Below are 21044 nucleotides of genomic sequence, written 5' to 3'. Positions count from 1 at the left end.
AGATGGAGAACAAGATAAGCAAATGATTCCACTTCCACAGACTGTCCAGGGCAGATGTCTGGCTGGGCTGTCAAAGAATATCTGAACTTAACATCAGATACCTTGAACTGAATACCTGATATATTGAACATAGCTCAGCGACTTTGAGGTGTAGTGACTCCCCTGCAGCTTTTCACCTCAGGTAAGACCGGGCAGATCGCTGACGGGCAGGGCGGAACAGGCAACGGGCGCTGGCTGTTAATGATCTGTCTGCTCTACCCTCACCAGAAATGTTCTTCTCTTACAGAACTGGCATGAAGTGCCGGTCATGCATCACTGCATCCATCAGCAGCAGATTTTTATGAGTTATCTGCTGCTGATCATCGTTGACACCAACTGCTGTCATTAGGATGGATTCTTCACATCAATGTAATTCATACATTAAGAGGCTAATAAAAGAAAATGCAAACATTTAATCTGGCTATGACTATGCACCACCACTGTTCTCCAGCTGTATTTTAATCACCTTCCTTCTCCCTCTCTAATTCATTGTACAAAACATTTGTATTTTGTTTGGAGATATGTGGATTCCATCCTGTAGTACCACCATGATTATCAGAACAAGGCCAAACCCAAGTCTTTGAAAGTTCAGCGGCTGAAAATTATTTTCTTTCTGAGATTAATACACTATGAAACAGTTGAGATCAACATGTTGTTAGTTCTCAGAACATTCCCAATGAGATGTATATTTGTTTTATTATGAGTAAATTCTACAGCTTTCAACACACTTTTTTTTTAACCCCTCTTGACTGGATCTTTAGAAGAACAAAATGTATGTGTATGAAACCATTTACTTTTCTTTGTGGTGCATTTACAGCACAGAGAATCCACAGAAAGTGCAGATGCAGTCTATGTCACGTGTTTTTAACACAAATAAAATATAATTCAAAACATCACCATAATAGCTATCACAGTCTCATAAACCAGAGCGTTCCTGTGAGCCCTGAGCACAAATCCATATGATTTTGTCCTCCTTGTAGCGTCAGAGGTAATTAGTTTATAAATGTTCCCATCACTACCACGCTAATCAAAAACAAACCTTATATTTTCCCTCCACGGATGTCCAATGAACAGGCTGCATTTAAATGAAACGATGGTAATATCATGTTGCAGACTACAGCCGGGGAAGATGACAAGTCAAGCATGTGAAGAGAGAGCGTGTGAATGAAATAATTTCCGAATCCTATCAAGAGGAATTAAGGTGACACATTGGTGTTCATTATCACACAGCGTTTAATCAAGAAACTGTGATTAAGTGGCAAAGAGCCGTTTGTCATTTCTCCAAATTGAGTTTGTTGTGTAGAAGTTCCTCTCCAAGGAACCATCACCTTATCGTGGTGGAGAGGTTTGTGTGCCCTAAGGATCCTGGGAGCTATGTTGTCGGGAGTCTTGTACTCCTGGTAGGGTCACCCAAGGCAAACAGGTCTCAGGTGAAGGGCCTGACAAAGAATGGTTCAGAAGATCCCATGAAAAACGGAAAAGGGAAAAATGTGACCCAGCGCGGAGGAAGCCCGGGGCCCACGTCTGGAGCCAGGACTGGACGTGGTGGACCCCGGTGGTCAGGGAAGCCGTCCGACTGAAGAAAGAGGCCTTCAGGGGCATGTTGTCCCTGGGGACTCCTGAAGCAGTGGCAGGGTACCGACGGGCCAAAAGGACTGCAGCCTCGGCTGTGATGGAGGCAAAACAGAGGGTGTGGGAGGAGTTCGGAGAGGCCATGGAGCAGGACTATCGGACGGCACCAAAGTTGTTCTGGAGGACTGTCCGACACCTCAGGAGGGGGAAACGGGGAACCATCCAAGCTGTATACAGCAAAGATGGGACAATGTTGACTTCAACTGAGGAGGTTGTCGGTCGGTGGAAGGAACACTTTGAGTGAACTCCTGAATCCAACTACCCCAACTGACCCGTCCTGTTGCAGAGGCAGAGCTGGAGAATGATGGGGGATCAGAGTCAATCTCTCGGGGTGAAGTCACCAAGGTAGTTAAACAACTGCACGGTGGCAAAGCCCCGGGTGTTGATGGGATTCACCCGGAAATGCTGAAGTCTCTGGGTGTTGAGGGGCTGTCGTGGATGACACACCTCTTTAAGATTGATTGGAAGTCTGGGACAGTGCCGAAAGAGTGGCAGACTGGGGTGGTGGTTCCTCTTTTTATAAAGGGGGACCAGAGGGTGTGTGCCAACTACAGGGGCATCACACTCCTCAGCCTCCCTGGGAAAGTTTACTCCAAGGTGCTGGAAAGGAGGGTCTGGCCGATTGTCGAGCCTCAGATTGAGGAGGAACAATGTGGGTTCCGTCCTGGTCGTGGAACAACGGCCCAGTTTTTTACTCTCACAGGTATCCTAGAGGGGGCTTGGGAGTATGCCCATCCAGTCTACATGTGTTTTGTAGACTTGGAGAAGGCGTATGATTGAGTCCCCAGGGTCATACTGTGGGAAGTATTGCAAGAGTATGGGGTGAGGTGGCCTCTCCTCAGGGCCATCCAATCCCTGTACGCCCAAAGTGAGAGCTGCGTTCGGGTTCTCGGCAGTAAGTCGAACTTGTTCCGAGTAGCTGTTGGCCTTCGCCAGGGCTGCGGTTTATCACCAATTCTGTTTGTGATTTTCATGGACAGGATATCGAGGCGTAGTCGTGGTGAGGAGGCTTTACAGTTTGGTGGGCTGAGGATTGCATCGCTGCTTTTTGCAGATGATGTGGTCCTGTTTGCGTCATCAGCCTGTGACCTGCAGCGCTCACTGGTCCGGTTTGCAGCCGAGTGTGAAGTGGCGGGGATGAGGATTAGCACCTCCAAATCTGAGCCCATGGTCCTCAGCAGGAAACCGGTGGACTGCCTTCTCCAAGTGGGGAATGAGGTCCTTCCACAAGTGAAGGAGTTTAAGTATCTTGGGGTCCTGTTTACGAGTGAGGGAACAATGGAGCGTGAGATTGGACGGAGAATTGGGGCAGCAGGAGCGGTATTGCAGTCGCTTTACCGCACTGTTGTCACAAAGAGGGAGCTAAGCCAAGAGGCAAAGCTCTCCATCTACCATTCAATCTTCGTTCCTACCCTCACCTATGGTCATGAGCGATGGGTCATGTCCGAAAGAACGAGATCGCGGATACAAGCGGCTGAAATGGGCTTTCTCAGGCGGATAGCTGGTGTCTCCCTTAGAGATAAGGTGAGAAACACTGCTGTTCGCGAGGGGCTCAGAGTAGATTCGCTGCTCCTTCGCGTGGAAAGGAGTCAGTTGAGGTGGTTTGGGCATCTGGTGCGGATGCCTCCGGGACGCCTCCCTAGGGAGGTGTTTCTGGCACGTCCAGCTGGGAGGAGACCTCGGGGCAGACCCAGGACCAGGTGGAGGGATTATATGTCAATCAGAGCTGGTGGATGTGGCCGGGGAAAGGGAAGTTTGGGGCTCCCTGTTGAAGCTGCTTCCCCCGCGACCCGACTATGGATAAGCAGTGGAAGATGGATGGTGTGTAGAAGTTCTAATAGCCATCTGTGAATTGCAGCAGTGGAAGTTTACGGCAATTCGCTTTTATTTCTGGATTCTAAAAGCAGAGACGTTTGTGATTGTTGACATTTTTTTACCATCACCATGAAATAGATGATTATGATTAACTATCTAAATCACTATCGCACTTGCCATCAAAATACGTTATGTTATATATGTTTATGTTAACATTTATGGTCCAATAGTTCCTCTAGTACATAATTTTAGAATCCTATCCAATATGTCAATCTGTAGCACATCATTCACATAGCCTTAGCATTCATGGTTCAGATTTTATCTTTGACTTGCTGTTGATTAGTATTTTGATTTAGCATTACCACAAACTTGATATTTGTTTTTGAGTGAAGAATCTGGATGGGGTAAATTGATGCACAAATGTTTTTATTCCCACTGGAAAAAAAAAAGCCTCTTGGTTAGATTTAGCATATGCTCAGCGTGCTTGTGGTGAATTGTATGTGACCAGGGTATTTTTTTTGGGGGGGAGGCATTTGACATTGGTAATCTCCCACATTCATTAATTTATCTTGGATACTTCCACCCTTCTCCTGCCAATAAATCTGAAAAATGTTTGGAAAAAAGCTTTTATTGGCTCCCGAAAAAGGTTTTATTGGCTCCCAATGTTCCTCATGCTTTTAAAATATGAAATGACACCGCAGCTTTGTTTGAATAATCGAGTTATTTTTTTGGGAGTGGTCATCCTGCAGGATGAAACATACTATGTGCTCACAGCATGTAATTATACTGTTTCCTGCCAATGTTTAAGCTGAGACATGACACTTTATCCGCTTGCGCGGGTCACGGAGAGCTGGAGCCTATCCCAGCTGGCATAGGGCGTGAGGCGGGGGAAACTCCGCTCGCGACGCCAGTTTCTTTAGGAAAATAAAAAGGGTTATTAAGTCAGCACAGCAGCAGATGTGAATGGCTGAAATCAGTTTTTATTTTACTTAAAAAAAAACAATAAAACTTTTAAAAGATTTTCAATTTTTAATAAAATAGGGGATAGGTTTGGGGTTTGGGTTAGGTAAAAGTAAATCCTATTAGCTAAACAGGACATCTTCATCTTTCAATCCGTGACAAACCATGTTATCTTTCAGTTGTCCGTCTTGTGCAAAAAAGACAGAAAGCGACATCAAGCCTTTTAACTGTTTGTGGGATTCATCAGCATGTTTACAACTAAATTAAGAACCTTGATTCAGAGAGATGGTGTCATGGTTCTGTTCCGTTGGTATGCTTGCAGGTCTGTTATTGTGAAATCTCATTTTCTCCTGACAGGTCAGGCTGTGGCAGAGGGTGTGGCTGGACCGTAGCAGCTGACGAGCCACACCAGTTCCCTCTGCTCATCAGCCTCATCTTATTCTGCCCTGTTTCTGTGATGCGAGTGTCAAGTGTTTCTCTCAGTTGCCACTGCTTTTCTCTGTTTTTCGAGTTTGGTCGTTTTTGCTCACCTGCGTTTTTGTTTAGCCTGAGCAATAAAAGCTGTTAATTTTTACTCGTGTATCATTCTCTGCTCCCTGGGGTCCAGAGTTGAACTACCCATAACAGATGGACGAATCTCAATTACTTTTACAGCCTTGATTATTTTCATTGAATTTAATTTTGATATACTGATAGAGTGCCGGAAAGCCTTTTTTTTATCGTTATCTGAATGTGTCGGTAGTAGTCATAACATTTTTCTAACATATCAAAATACATTGCTCATTATGCAGTGATGATTTAATCACGTAACGTTTTCAAAAAAAACAACCAGTGCACAATAGCACTTAAGAGTTGCACTCTTAACCTAAATCAGCTCTGTTTATAAATCCAACCCAGGAACTGAAATTGTTCAAATTCCCCTGTGGATCTTCCCAACTCACAAAACTGTTGCATGATTACAGTTCCCTGCCTCATCTAGAAATATATAATTTACATTTTTTTATAAATGGCTCATGACTTTTAAAAAATGTGAGTTGAAAATGAAGAAGGCGGTGGTTAAGGCTACACAGAACTTGGACAAATCATAGCAGTTCACATTTAGACATCGAGCATGTCTGAACACTAAAACCTCTCACCCTAGGAAGCACTCAGCTGCCTCTCATGGCTTAAATACACCAGGTCTGAGACTACTTTTTTTTTTTTTTTCATAAGTGAGGTAATGCTGTTATCTCCTCTGGCCCTTTTGACCATTAAACTTGAACTACCAAGGCAGTCATTTAGATAGGTTTCAAAATTTTCAACATCATAACTTGCTTTAACTCTTAGACCCCTGACATATTTAGACAATTTTTGATAATTTTGATATTTTTCTCTCTACGACACATTAAAAATGATTTAACATACTTGGTATGGTATGTTTATCTTCAGCACAACTTCAGCTATATGAAGAGATATTTATTATTTCCATATAACGTACTACATAGACACAGTCAAATTCAAAAATGGAAAAATTGTATTTTATTGCACATAAAGACCAAAAACATGCTCATTGAATTGATTTTGAGCTCCGAAAAGGTTTCCATAGGCTTCTAACATAATTATATACAGTTTGTGTCACTTATGCCACCCTTCAAGGGAGTGTGTTGGGTCAAAATAGACACAGTCAAATTCGAAAATGGAACAAATTGTATTTTATTGCACATAAAAACCATAAACATGCTCATCAGTTTGGTTTTGAACTCAAAAAAGTTTGCCATTGGCTTCTAACATAACTATATACAGTTTGTGTCACTTATGACACTTTTCAAAGTTTTTCAAATTAAGACGCAGTGCCACGTAAAATGCACGAATCTCGAGACATGTTTGCATCACGTGACAAAATGCAAAAATCACGGTGCATGTGTGCAACACGTGACAAAATGCACAAATCGCAAAACATGTTCGAATCACATGGATACATGCATCCCCGCTTGTAAGATGGCGACTATATGGGCAGAAATATGGCGTGTGTCATCTGATTATACCAATGAAAGAACCACTTGTCTTAGATCAAATGTGAACAATCATATCTCTGGTTTTCCGTGTTCAATCGGTTCCAAATAAGAACTGGAAGACAGTTTCACATCTATACTGTTGCATAAACATACGCACAGCCATCTACGTGACAGACTTTATTTGTTAAGAATTGTTTAAAAACATCATGTGATCTGAACGCCGGGGCGCGTTCATAGTGTAATAAGGGTTAAAAATCCTAAATGTGTGTATATTTTACTGTAATGTTTTACCATTAAAATTTCAAAACACTGATCTAAGCATGACCATAGCAGTCAAATTAACTGCATGCTTTTTATTTCTATTTTTATACTTTTTGCAGGGTGTGTTATATTTCACTAGTTGGTACATTTTCCCGCTTTTTTCACTGCTCTATCGTCTGTTTGTTTGTTTTTATGCTCTGTGGATCTAAAACCTAGTTATAGCTTCAGTTCTACACCAAAGAGAAACAAAAAATGACAAGTAGAAAGAAAATGACAATTATGGAGACTTTAGCCATGCTTCAGAGCCTTGATGAGGAAGAATGTGATGGAGGGGCAGGTTCAGAAAGTGAACCTCTTGGTGTTTGGAAGAAGCTTCATCTACCTCTTAAGAGTGATTCAGAAATAATTTCAGAAACGCCCCCGAGCCAAAAAAGATGACTGGAAATATTGAATTATTCACTTGTTTACATCCCATCAGCTAACTTTTCAAAAGAGACTGTGTCCCGAAACAGACTCCAGGAAATCTTACGATTCCTGTGTTTTGACAAAAAGGAGCTCAGACACACACGTCTGCAAGAGGACAACTTTCCCTTGTATCTGAAGTTTGGGAAGGATTTGTCCAGAACTCAGTGGCGGGCCGTGCATTTCATACCTAGGCCTTCGCTGATGTTCTCCTTAGTCAAATGTCAATAAATACCATAATACTGTAAGCAGCTCCCACCGCTGCCACCAATGTAGCATTCAAGATTGAGGTGTTTATAGCTTCTCTCAAATGGAACAAAAACCGACTCCATTTGTTGTCACTGGCACAGAAGAACCCCGCAGTCACACCTTTTATAGACGTCACACAACTACGTCACAAAAAAACCGACTGAAATGACCATCATTTATGACACCAGTTCGAGAAACAAAATACAGACATACACTAACACACTACTAGATGTTGCATCGCCTCTATCATGTATAAAACAGGCTATTTTCCAGCAGGGACACAGGTGAAGAATATGTAAGAAAAATATAGAAAAAGATAATTGTGTCAAATGTCACAAGATAGTGTTAGCTGCAGATGGAAGGTACAAGTTACCTGTGTTGATGAGCGTTTGTGAGCCAAGGGGAAAACAACATGGCATAGTAACAGCAGTGTCTCACAGCATTTTGGAAAATTCATAATAGTTCATAATTTCTATTGTTAAGGTCCAATGAAGACACCAAACTATTTTGAAAGCAAAATGTTTTTATTTCACAGAGAAAAGGATTGCAGCTTGAGGTTGGATGTGCAATTGCAAAGAAGTTATGTTGTGTCAATTAAATGAATAAAACAATCATTATAGTCATTTAGAGACCTGATGTGTTTTTTACCTGGTTCTGGCAGACCGAGAGAAAAATAAATAAATATTGTATTGTGTTCAACACCAGACTCTGACAGGGCAATACACCAATATTTTAATGAATAAATATCCAATATTTTTGTAAGATTATTTCTTTCCATCTGGATGACATTTCTCTCCAATTCCACACAAATTATTTGTCTTGCTTTCTGATCTGTCATGAATAATTACTTTCTTCACTATAGAAGCCAAAAAACCCTTATATCCAAACAGTGCTGTCTTTTTTGATTCTGCTACAGCTTTGAAGTGTTAACACGGTAATTGTACCTCTCTAAACTGTGCCAGTCAAAAGCAATTCATGGATAAAGGCTGATTTACAACAAATGGGTCAAACAATGAGCTGAAATGGGTGCTACATGTAAGGTAAGACCATTATATTGTCACTTGCTACCACTGCATTACACAAGGGAATGCCTCACACAAAGTGATGGTGCCGCTGTGACTATATAATGTCAACATGTGCTGCACAAGCTCTAAATACTTTCTATCTATTTTCTATCTTTCTACCCATTTCTTGAAAAATGGAAGTTCATTCCTCTGCGAGCCGGACAACTTGTATTTATACTGCTAGCTGAAAACACATTATCTATCTTCTTTCTTGTTATCTATGTAAGAATTATGCCGAGCTCAAACTAAAGCAATGCCTCTGCTGTTCTCTGGCAGGAATACCACCTCCTTGCCACCGTTTTCACACATTTGAAATGTATCAAGCCCGTCCTTTCAATGATGTAGCTCAGACAAGGATCAATAAGGGTGAGTGTCTAGTGCACCAGTCAGTCAATGTTACTTGGCTTCCTTTTTCTGACACTGTTGCAAAGTAGATACCTCACTCACATTTCTGAGTTTAAACAGAGTCCATTGCCTTTTTGATACTGTAAGCCACTGCAGTGATTGAAGCTGGTAAACTGGAGACTGATGGTTGTGACAACTACACCAGACAAAGTTTTGAACAGGACTTCAGCCTCATCACACTACATTCATCACAGCTGCCTTTGCCGGACTTGGGCTCGTGCACTGGGTGATGCAGGGCAGTGTTGTCTGCTTGCCATGTTGTTGGACTCTTGTGTTTGTGTCAGCGAGGTGCTACGTGTCCACCCTTTTCGGGCCCAGGCTTAGTTTCCAGCCCTGAGCTCTTATGAGGTCTGACAGCTTGTTTACCTTGGACGCCATTTCCTTGACATTTCTGCATGGTTTGGCGCTGACTACCAGTTGACGGCCAGAGGCTTTATTGAATTAGCTCTGCAGCTACAGGGGAAAAGGAAGAAAGTGAGAGACAAATGAATAGATATAAAAATCAGAGAAAGAAGATATAAAGTAGCATAAAAGCAGTACACCTTCATCTCAGACTAAGGAGAGCCTAGATTTGTGGTCTCTCTCCTAGCATAGCAACAGAGTGACTCTTACATCATCATAAACAACACACAAACAACATATGAATCCTTACTGCACTTTGACATAGACCAGAGAGATAAAGGACAAACATCAACACAGAGCGGAAGAGACAGATTGGGAAATATTAGTTACTACATCAGCTTCAGTAGAAATAGCCTTTCCTATTGGTTCCCTGCTACACCACCCCCTCAGTGGGTCCTATCCTGGTGGGATGTCTTGTGCAAACTGCCTCTGGGCAAATATCACATACCATATTAGAACATACTGACCCGGTTCCTTAGAAAAGAGTTGAAAGAGGAGTATTCTCTTAAAACAACATATCGAGGACCAGGGGTAGCTCTACACCATCCCAGATGATCTGCCTCCCCTCAAGTTAGAGAAGAGATGCACTCACATGAAACAGACACAGACACACACTTTCTGAGCATCCACTGATGCAAGTGTGTTCATTTCATCTCAAAATTTAAAGAGAAAACATCACATGGTAGTTCTTTCATGACATTCTTAGGTATGAATAAACTCATTGTAATGAGAAATCAAGAGCAGAAACATATTTATGTTACCTTTTTCTTAAAGAAGTCTAACTGCAACTCTTGAGTGGGATTAACACATACCACCGACTTCCTCTGTGCATTAGAATTCAAGCACTGATGTGTTTTGGATAACCACAAACACTTAAGACATTTAATGTAAATCAACTTGACCCCTTGAGAGTGTTGTTGGTGCCTGGAATCGGCCTCAGCAGTTCCTCATCCCACTCATGACGCCGTTAAATTTGTGCAACCCCGTGGGAGATTAATCGCACACTTATTCTAATCTCTCTCTGTACCAGCGAACGATTAGGACACTAAAATGATATGATGGAGCACATTACCACATCGAGATTACTCATCTGCACATTTATAATCCCCTATCACTTTAAATCGTGCCAAAAGACGACTGTGGGTGAGGGTAGCCCTACAGTTCAAATGCATTCTATTTATAGGTACAGAGATACCCATTTACGAGGACACATTTGCTGTTGGGTATTTTTGGTTGAAGGGGAACTATAGTAAAACAAGCTCACCTTTGAATAATTAACCAAATGAGCCCAGTTTTGGAGATGTTTAAAGTAGTTAATGAGCCGTGAAGCAAGGCATCTGCACTCAACTTTTTTAGACAAAAACATTGAGCAATAAATCCCCAGAGAAATCTCGGCTTTAATGTTTTATAATTAAATGAGGACTTAAGAAGTTAAAGTCATAAAGTCTGTAATTACAGTAGAACAGCACGGCTCACACAGACTGCATTCACTTCTTAAAGGAATAGTTCATTGCTTTTGGATGACTTGAGTAATGAGATGACGCATGCATGTATCAATGTTGTTTTCCAATTTTGAATTTTGTCAAACTTTGAAAAATACCCACTGGACATTTTGAGAAATACTTTTCACATCCTTCCTTTCATGCCCCATATCTTCCCATCATTTGTAACAGCTGGAACCAGGGGTTGATCAGTCACTCCAGGAAGTTACAGTTGACTCATCATGAAGGACTGATTTTTTTTTGGCAGACTGCGATGATTGGTCAAATTATCAGTTTTAATTAAAGAAATCCATGCTAGCATTTTATAATGGTTCAAAACTTGTTACTTGCTAAAGAACTTGAGAGAAGTAGACTTTCTCTTACAACTTTTGCAAATATAAAAGGATCAATTGTCGGTTTAGAATTATTTGATCATTTAGCAGTTGCTTAAATAATTGTGATGCTTTCTGAACCAAGTTCAAAATGGAAAACAATTATTTATAGAAAAAAGTCAAATGCTTGCAATTTTGCCTGATAATAACTTAAACGTATGTATAAACAGAATTTTTTTCACCAAAATCTCAGCAGTTATTTTTTTCTTTGTCCATTAATAGAGAGAATTGCCTGATGGAATTGTCAAAGAGTAACTGCAAGATGAAAATAAAAATAGAAAAAAATGACACCACCATCACCAGATCAGCATATTAGGCCACAATGTTTATTCAGTAGTGTTGTTTCAACTTATAGGTACAATACTGTCAGCTTTTGTAAGACTAAAAAAAGTTACCATTACAGTCATCCATGCTCACAGAATGCCAGTTAAGTCGTTTACACACCTGCCACATGCTCACCTCGAGCAAGTACATTTCCAAATGGTAGGCACTTTGAAGGTTTAAAACATTTGTGAATATACATTTATATATATTTATATATCTTTTCATATACTAATAAGCAATTGGACACAAAGGTCAGGTCTCTAGTAGAGAGGAAAAAAAAAACTAAGAGTGCTGAAAAAGAGAATAAGGAAACAACATGATGTGGCCATGATTTTTTTTTGGGGGGGGGGGGTTGTTTTAGGGTAAGACGTGGTGTGGGGAGTAGAAACATTGTGAGTCCTAGGGTTTTTCTGTATCGTTCAGTACCTTAAGTTGAATGACGACGACAGACAACAAGGAGAAGAGATGGAGAGTCATAGGGTGGTGTCAGGGGAGGGGTTTTATGTGACAGCCTGGACTGCATCTACTTCACATTACTGTACAGCTGAAAATGGCAACTTCACACCTTTGCCAAACATCTCTTTCAAACAAGTTCATGTAATGCTAAATGAACAGTGTCTGTTGCTGTCATGTTTATGTTTCTATTCCATTTCAGTGGCTGCTTTGCCCTAGCCATTTAGAGGCCCTTTATTCAGTTTTAACTCATTTAGGGATGTGAATGGCATCAAAACGCACCATTTTCAGGTTTTAAACCTGGTAAACAACCTCATCTCTGAACAGATGCTCTTTTGAAATGCTGAGTAAGGCTGCCCACTAAAAAAAAACAAAAACAAACACACCTCAACACCAGTGTCTTGTAAAGACTATTCAGACCTTGCACTCTTGAGTCTCACATTTTATGTGTTGCCTTATTTAGCAAACCCTCTTAGACAAACTAGGTTTCTATAGGAAGGGGCGGTGGGGGGTTCTGGTACAGTTGTATGTGCTCAGCATGTGGAGACTCAGCACTGGCTTGGTGTGTTCTTGCAAGCAGTTCCAGGCATTTCACTGAGCATCGACACATAATAGGGACAATAACACCAGGCAGCCAGCATGTTTGGGGGTCAACAACTTGAATGACTGTTCTTCAATAAGACTAAAAAGCTGGGGGAGAGAAAGGGAGGTTAGAGTAAACAAGAAAGAGGGAAAGGAGATGGATGAATGAAAGGGTTCTAGCAGAGTTTGGGTGACGTCAATAAACTCAAAGGACATGTTGGGAGAAGGAGGCAATGGGCCAAAATCACCACAAGCAACAGAGAAGAAACTTCACCCTGAAATATTTTACATACAAGCAAAGCTGGAGAACAGCACTGGGAAGCAAAAGCAGTGATTGTGCAGTGTGAACGAAAATGCATTTAAATAGAAAAGGAGTTCTGAAAGACAAAAAACAGAAGCTAAGTTTGTGTTTTTTCTCGAGCCCTGACATACTTTTTTTGTCTTTCAAAGACCTGAATAAAATGCTGTTGAAAAGAAAAATAAACCAAGGCTAAATTTAGGAGAGACCAAACAAATAAACAAGACAAATATGAGACGCCCACGTCTGACGACAAAACGGATGTGAGAGCAAATGATAAACATTGTAACCTGAAGGGAGAACATTTACATTGACCGTTAACAGTGTTATAATGAAGATCAGAGAGCTTCATCAAAACTACAAAGGCATTTTTTTTAAACATCGGAGAAAAGATAAATTAATGTAATACACCTTAGAGATCAACATCAGACATGCTGGGACAAAATAAAAAGAAAAAAATTAAAGTACGATTGATACAGTATAATTATTATCAATTATTTCCACTTTTGCTTTTTTTTTCTTTACAAATAATATACTGCTACAGTTAAAAGTAGTCAGCAACTAAAAACAGCTCCTTTGACAGAAGCCAAATGCGATTCGTTTCCTCGCCTTTACAGATCCTGTTTTTACTTTTTCAGCCTTTTCAAATAATACACAAAATGTTTAAATACACTGAGATTTGCCATAAAATGAGAAATGCTTTTTTTTTTAAAAAAAAAAAAGAAGAAAGAAAAGGTCTTAATTACAATACTCTATGCAAAAGCTTTCCTTTATGCTATTTTTCTTAATCGGCTTCAGCTTGTTTCGTGTTGTGTTTGAACAGGTGTGCTGTTGTCACGGACTGTTGCGAACAGTCGTTTTCGATTTGTCGTACTGAGGATGGGAGAGTTGCCTTCTATGCATAAAATTCCTTGGTTGGGGCCTTCTGATAGGCTGCGCCCGAGGGTTTCCTCTCTCCCAAGTCGTAGCTGCCCTCGTCCTTCTTCCTCATGCGGTAGACCAGGAGGAGGATGAGGAAAATGGCGAAGAGGAAGCCGATCACACCTCCTGCAATGACGGCTGTGAAAGGAACAGAGAGAGAAGGATGCATCAGTACATTTCACCTTGTAGTCTACAATATACAGCTAATGTTAATGACAGGATTAATTGTTTTGACAACACTTTAAGACAAATGAAATTCAACTATGAATTACCAAAACCAAGGCTAGAATAAGGTGAAACTGGGTGTTAACTGAAAAACACTCCAGAGACAGCAAGTGATTTATTTACTTTTCATGTCTGCCAACATGTTTCTGTTTCTTGTTGATGTGAAAGTTACTGTTCCATTTATGGGAGGTGAATGCTCAAATCCATGACTGATGCACAGAGCAAGTCATTGAGTGAATGAGGCTGGTGGTAAGCAGTGGGGTAAATAAAGCCAACGGGGACATACAAACAAACAACGGTCCAACACGTCTTCAACATAATCCTTTTTTCTGACTGATGTCATTCCAAAACTGAGATGCTTACAGTTATGTTCTTGCTTGACAAAACACAGCAGAATTTAGTTTCTATGTTATATGGGGAGTCACATGGTGGAAAATATTCATAGATTATTATATAGTAATTTGAAATATTTACAATTCTACCTCCAAAATGTTGGATGACTCATAATGGAAAGGACAAGAAAAATAAATGTTAAAAAGTGATGGCTACTACACTTCTCATAATGCAAACCTAATATCGGCTAAACTAAAGTACGTAAACTCAAATATCTGGTTAAACTATATATATATCATAGTGGTTTTATAAGTTAGTGTATTTTCAGCTTTTCATATACTACATACATTGTGATTTTTTTCCACAAGCCTATTGGCTGCTACCCGTCAGCCCTTTCTGAGGGACTGGAATTCCGGAAAAAAAAACCCCAATTAAAATTCTGAAAAAAAATGTATAAATCAAATTACAGAAATACCCTCACTATAAAAAAATATCAACCGTACAAATCTCTTCTCCAATCAGAGGAAAGTGCACTGTAATTAATTACAATTAAATACAAAATACCAATACTTTGTGTGCTCCCTGACCAAACATAAGATCTACATTAGCAAATAAAACAACCAAACTATAACTAAACACAAAATAAACACATCAGAAAATATAACATTGCAAGAATTACACCTTTCAGTATTTTATTATACTATTGCAACTTGATAACGTCTTTCACGAGACCCTCCGAAAAACACACCCAAACTCCACAACCTCATTTAAAATATTTAGAATTTGTTCTCTTGGTTGAAGTTAAGATAATAGAGCATAAAGACTAGATTATTGGTTTGATTAAAGACAATAAACAGGATGTACTGTACAGTACTCACATGACTTTGGGTCACTTCATCGGAAAACTAATTTGACATTTTTCTCCGTTTCTGCCCTGTTTCCTCAAACATCAGACACCAATCTTCTCAGAATATTCTTTAAGGTAAAAACACTGAGAATGGTAGAAAATGTTCAATATTTTTCCCATTACAAATTCCGTAGATATCCTTGCTAGATCATCATGTGTTGTAAAGCTGTAAAGCACACATCACTTGCCAACAAGCTTACAGTGGTCTACCATCCAGGGATCTCAGAATAAAATCTGACTTGACTCTATTAAGATACCCCCTCCAGCTTTGACCCTGACTCTCCACACAAATGCTACTAACTCACCACATGGGCTTATTTCACCCTCCCTTCCAATTATGCCTGTATGAGGTTCTTAATAGCCTTCTAATCTGTTTAAGGTCTATCCTGGTGCAACAAAGTTCCCTCTGCTCCACTTTAGGTTTCCACATGTTGACTGGCCTTACGGCCCCATGGGAAAAAAAAAAAAAATCATGGCACACTCAGCTCCTGAGCTCCCAGACGCAATGAACACCGAATAAGTGAAAATTTGATTATGGGCAATTATTTTTATAGAAGTCATATGGGAGATGAAAAGTAATGGTTATAAGATAAAGGGTAAAGAGAACAAAGTAGAGAAGGAGAGACAGTAAAAACATGAGGAAATTACTCATTATATTATTTAAGGCTTTTTCAAATACTTTTTTTTTAACCAATAATACCTTCTATGACAAACAAAGAACAATATGGATGTTTAAGAGAGAGATGTGACTTGTCATCTACCAGCAGATGTCCTGATTTGCTCCTTTGAAGTTGTTTCTGTTTATTGCTAACAGCACATGGGTATCTCTACAAAGTAAAAGTGAGCTGCCAATCAATGTTTCTCTCAGACATGCAGATACGGACAGCACAGTGAATCGGTCTACATTATTTTCCCTCCTCTGTTATGTATTCAAAGTGAGCAGCACTCACACTTCAAACACCTACAATGCTGTGAACTCTACAAAGTCCCACCGAGGAAGGCAGATGGAGTTTATTAAAAGTAATTATTTTGAGAAGTGGATCAGGTGGGAGACATTATGGAAAATATTACAGAGTTTTCCAGGAGAGCTGTTTTCCTGAAATATGCCAATGTTGGGATGTAGTATTTAATTTAATAATTTGACTAATCAGATGGCTGGTAATTAAATGCAATGGAAATGTTAAGAGGTGCTTTTGAATTTTATTTCCTTTACAGAGAGATGGGCTCTCTCTTTTCAGACAAACAGAAATGTATCTTGTTGCCTTTTCTCAGCATGAATTCTATCAACCATATGTCTAAACATGTGGAAGCATACCCTAAACACAACCCACATCACATCTGCATTCAGCTTCACACAAAGCAATGTCTGTGGGGAAAACTGCCAACCAAATATATTTAGACAAAGTGGGGTGATGTGAACGGTCCATATGTCTTCCTTTGTGTATTTTGATATTTTTCAAAGGAAAACGAGGAGAGACGTCTGTTGTGGTTTATTGTGATATGATCACAGACATACCTGCCAACACCTCTGTCCTCTGGAAGAGGTTTTCAGTGCGGACTTCAACAGCCTCCTGGGGTGAGCCGGGGGCGCTAGTTGTGCTAGTCATCTGGTTCCTCTGCATGTCCTCTGTAACTGGCACTGGTGCCTGCAGAAGAAAGAAGAAGAAAAGATGGGAATCAAAAGATTATTGCTTCATTGAAAGCTTTCACAGTCTGTCCTCAAATATTCCCCAATCGATCTGTCACAAAACATGTTACAGCTGTTAGCCAGTTAGCCAAGCTTAGAATAGGACTAAAGCTAAAAGTTAACAAAAATTAAATGGAAAAACTGTAACCCCTTCACCATCAAGTAAAAAGCAGCCCCAATGTCTTTATTCGCAAGGTTTAGAGCTGCAGGTTGTCAGATACAGTAGTACTACATTTTGAAAGAGCCAAGCGAGATGCTTTTTTGTTTCCATATGTTATGCCCATGCTAACACTGGCAACTCTCACGCACATAACCATCCCACAGACATATGAGAGATGTCAGTTTTCTCGTCTAACTCTGGGCAGGTGTGTGTAGAACTGTATTTCCATAAATGCTGAACTATTGTTTTGATGTGAAAGCGAGGATTTCACTGACCCACTTAGCATGAGTGTCTAGTCAAAGGAAAAGAACAGGGACTGAAATAGAACCTGGCCAGTGGATCCTGTAGAGGAAGGCCAGAGCATAAAAATGGAACAAATCCAGAGTGCACAAAATGATTAGTGCAGGACAACCAATAAAAACTAAGAAAAGAGTAAAACAGACTCTGTGACTGTTTTTACTACAAGGTCTTTACTGGAAGGCTAGCAAAACAACCAAAGCATCTAAAAATGATATGGGTACATGCATGTCATGTTTTACCAATAACAATAGAGTAGTGCAAAGGACCAAAATGGAGCAGAGCCAAAGTTTTTCGCTGAGAGATCAGTGAGAGAAACAGGAGGGGGAAAAATGGATCAGGGCCAGGTAGGCCTGGCTTTACAGGGTTGAGACCTTGACGACTAATCCCAAACAGATGTAGTATCCAGGACAGTGCAGTGAGAGTGCAACTCAGAAGTGAGATCAAGGATGGACCCAGAATATGTGATTATGTTCAAGAGAGATGTAATCCTAGAAAATTTGCTACAGAGCAAGACACTGAGAATTAACTTGAGCACTTGATCTTTATCGTGGCTCCTGGTATTAAAGGGATTTGATGATATACCAGGCCAGCTACAGACGTTCTGAGGCACTGTGTCCATTTCTCTTAAGTCAAGAGAGTTAAAAAGGAGTCAATGTTTTAGACGTTGCACAATATAAGATGATAGCTTGTAAGTACCAATGCATTTAAGGATCAGTGACTTCATTTATAACATCATGACAGGGCACAGAATTCTAGGGGTATCTGCTGATTGGCTGGCAAGTCACTTCAGATATCTGTTACCTTTGGACGGAGTCATGCCGTTTTAGCAATAGTTTAATCTATCCTTGATATTCAACATACCAAACCAACAATGGTGCCAATGTTTTAATATAAATGTCCCCAAAGAGTCAGAAATTTGAACTTTTGCCATTTCTTATACTATTCGCTTTTAACCTAATCATCAGTCAGTTTGCCATCACACAAGATGCTTGACCATTGTATCTAAAGAGTTTGTGGTGCGGGTTGCGCTACTGATCTCAGCCTCCAGAATTCTTCTTAACGGTGCTCACCTCTGTTCTGAGTGGTCTCCTGGGTGTGCTGTCTCGGGCCTTTTCTCTGACTGTAGCTGTTTCCACCCTGGGAGTGAAATCTTTGGTGGAGTCCTGGGTGGGTTCTGCTGCATTGGGCTCGATATAAACCATGCTGACAGTCACTGTTTCCTCCATCACTTCCTCACCCACACCTGACAAAAAAAGAGACAGGTAAATGATGATTTGTCAACATAAGACTAGAAAAATTATAACTTTCACTTAGTGAATGTAAAAAAGCAACAAAATGTGAAGGTTATATGTGCAAGTACGAAAAATATGAGTGCAACTTTTATCAGTATTTCATCTACATAGTCACAGGACTATCTGACTATTGCACATACTGTGCATTTAATTGTAATGCATTATTTACAGTTAGAATTTCCAATAGAATTCCGAACAGCAGAGCAGAGCATTCTTCATCACAACCCTGCCTGTTTTTGGGCAGCAGGACCTTCTCTTACTGTGGTCATTCTACTCTCAAAAAAAGAAGTGTGACAAAAGAATGACCAACGTAAAAGTGCTTAAAATACACAGAGAATAAGAACTAATAAAAAATAAAAGAGCTAGAATTTGTACATTGCCCAAAGCAATCTCTGAGACAAAGCAAAATCAATTGAAATTCAGTGAATGATGGAGAAATGTATTAGAAAAAAAAAAACAGACTGTAAGGAAAAACAGAGGGGAGAATGGAAGTGAAAGAAGGAAAATGTATCATCATCATACAGTACCTCTAGGTAAATACAAGTCCGTAAGTACAGTATATATGTAAGAAAAGTGTGTTACCTGAGCCAGACCCTGAGTTAAAGTCATCATCATCTTCAGGGTAGTAACCTCCTGAGCCTGCGTCATCCAGGTACAAGTCGTCAGCCTGAGAGGAAGTCTTGGCTGCTTCTATCTGCAAAACAACAAGATAACAGAGTGTTGAAGATTAATGTTGGTTTTATCACATCACATCACTGTTTAAAGAAATCCAGCTCTTCATTTTTCATCACATCACAGCAATGAAGAGCAGACCATAAACTGTTTCACACATTCAGACTCTACATTCTACCAACAACTTAATTTGAATTAGAATGTCTACATCTACAGTGCAGAGCTGTTAGTTCTCCACGCGCATGGGTTCTCTCCTGCTTCCTCCCCTCCAATAACATGTAATTTAGGTGAATTAGTCACTTCAAATGTCTGTAGGTGTGAAGTGTGATTTTTTTTTTTTATGTGTAATACTGCAATGACCTGGTGTCTCAACTGGGGTGTAGCCGGCCTTCCACCACCAGCCAGCTGAGATAGGCTCCACCAGAACCTGTGACCCATATTTCAGATAAGTGGCCGAAAGTGAGATGATTAGGATAGTCTCATCTTCAAGACGATCAGTGATTTAATGAAAGTTAATGAATTTTATTCTATCAACCGACACAAGTTTTTTTATTTGAGATACACATTCCAGTCAGTTATTATTACTTTCAATAGAGGAGTTAAAATCCTCCTGGGGAGCATGTTGAAGCTCATGTTATTAATGTATTTTAAATATACTGCAATATTGGCCATTCTGAAACCACTAAGTGTTGTTAAGGCAGTCCACATACAGTGACAATCTGAACAAGGCCGTCAGAGCCGGCAACATCCCGCAAAACCCCTGAATTCAGCATTTTACCCTGACCTACACATTTTGTGCCTCTGGCTTCCTGAAAATGTTTTTTTGTTTTGTGATTATATCACATCAGGTTTCAGAGGTGCGTACCTAAAAAGATATACAGTGTGCCGTCGTTCCTCGCGGTTCATGCGCTCCAGGAAACAACTGGCGATTAACGAATTCCGCGATAGAGCGACAAACTATTTATCTTATTATTTACGGTAATTTGAATGTTTATGAACCCTCCCCATACTGATATTAAACCACCCTTCTATCTGTATTACTATACCCTTATCGACCGTTTAAAGCACTTTTGTGTCTCACGGAAGTCCGAGAGTGACGGAACGTAGTGCACTTCCGGATGCTGTCAGCCAATAGAATGTGAGTACGGTATCACGTGACTACCTTCCAAAACTCCACGATGAGTACAAAGGTTGAAATTTGACCTTGACCTAGTTTTCTCAAGGTCAAGGTCATCATCTCATTTTTGTACCCTTCACTGCCCGAGTAATGTGCTTTTTCTGTCATCTTTCTATCCGCAACGGTTGTGAAGATATTTGGTGGACAGACGGACGAACACACAAATGCTGACAATTACAATAAATCACCGCTTCGCAGGATGTAATTAGATTAACTGTAGAGTAAGAACAGCAAAACACTCAAGTTTCTATAATAGATAGGCTTTTTATATTTGAAGCTACAAGAGCATCAAACAAGATGAATACAGGCTAAAGAAGCACCATCATGTTGATAATTAGCAATACAAAGTAGCACCTAATGTTGAATCCAAATTTTGCAGAGACAACAGTTTAAAGTTTCACCAAAGTTGATACGAGTCATCTCTATGGGATGTGTGTCTGTTACGTGTAAAGCTTTTACAATAAAATTCTCTTGGAGGCACTGTAGAAGAAGGGAATCATAATCCATGACGATTTGTCCTCTGGGGCCATGAATGTCAATATTAAATTCAGTAAGGA

At 40.1% G+C, this 21044-nt stretch overlaps 1 protein-coding gene across 1 annotated transcript in view; it reads right to left on the bottom strand.

Annotated features, from left to right (window-relative positions):
* Window positions 1-11460: 11460 nt before the first annotated feature.
* sdc2 (syndecan 2) overlaps window positions 11461-21044 on the bottom strand; it is a 44965-nt gene continuing 35381 nt past the window's right edge. The window contains exons 2-5 of the mRNA XM_068332684.1: window positions 19221-19332; window positions 18417-18589; window positions 16716-16845; window positions 11461-13872 (exon numbers count right to left, since the gene is read on the bottom strand). Coding sequence (XP_068188785.1) covers window positions 13709-13872; window positions 16716-16845; window positions 18417-18589; window positions 19221-19332 — 579 coding nt within the window. The 3' untranslated portion in view covers window positions 11461-13708. The remainder of the gene's footprint in view (window positions 13873-16715; window positions 16846-18416; window positions 18590-19220; window positions 19333-21044) is intronic.

This window comes from Antennarius striatus, chromosome 14 (genome assembly GCF_040054535.1).
Source record: "Antennarius striatus isolate MH-2024 chromosome 14, ASM4005453v1, whole genome shotgun sequence".
Lineage (NCBI taxonomy): Eukaryota > Metazoa > Chordata > Actinopteri > Lophiiformes > Antennariidae > Antennarius > Antennarius striatus.
Note: the sequence above shows the minus strand (reverse complement) of the source record. Positions and strands in the feature narration are given on the sequence as shown.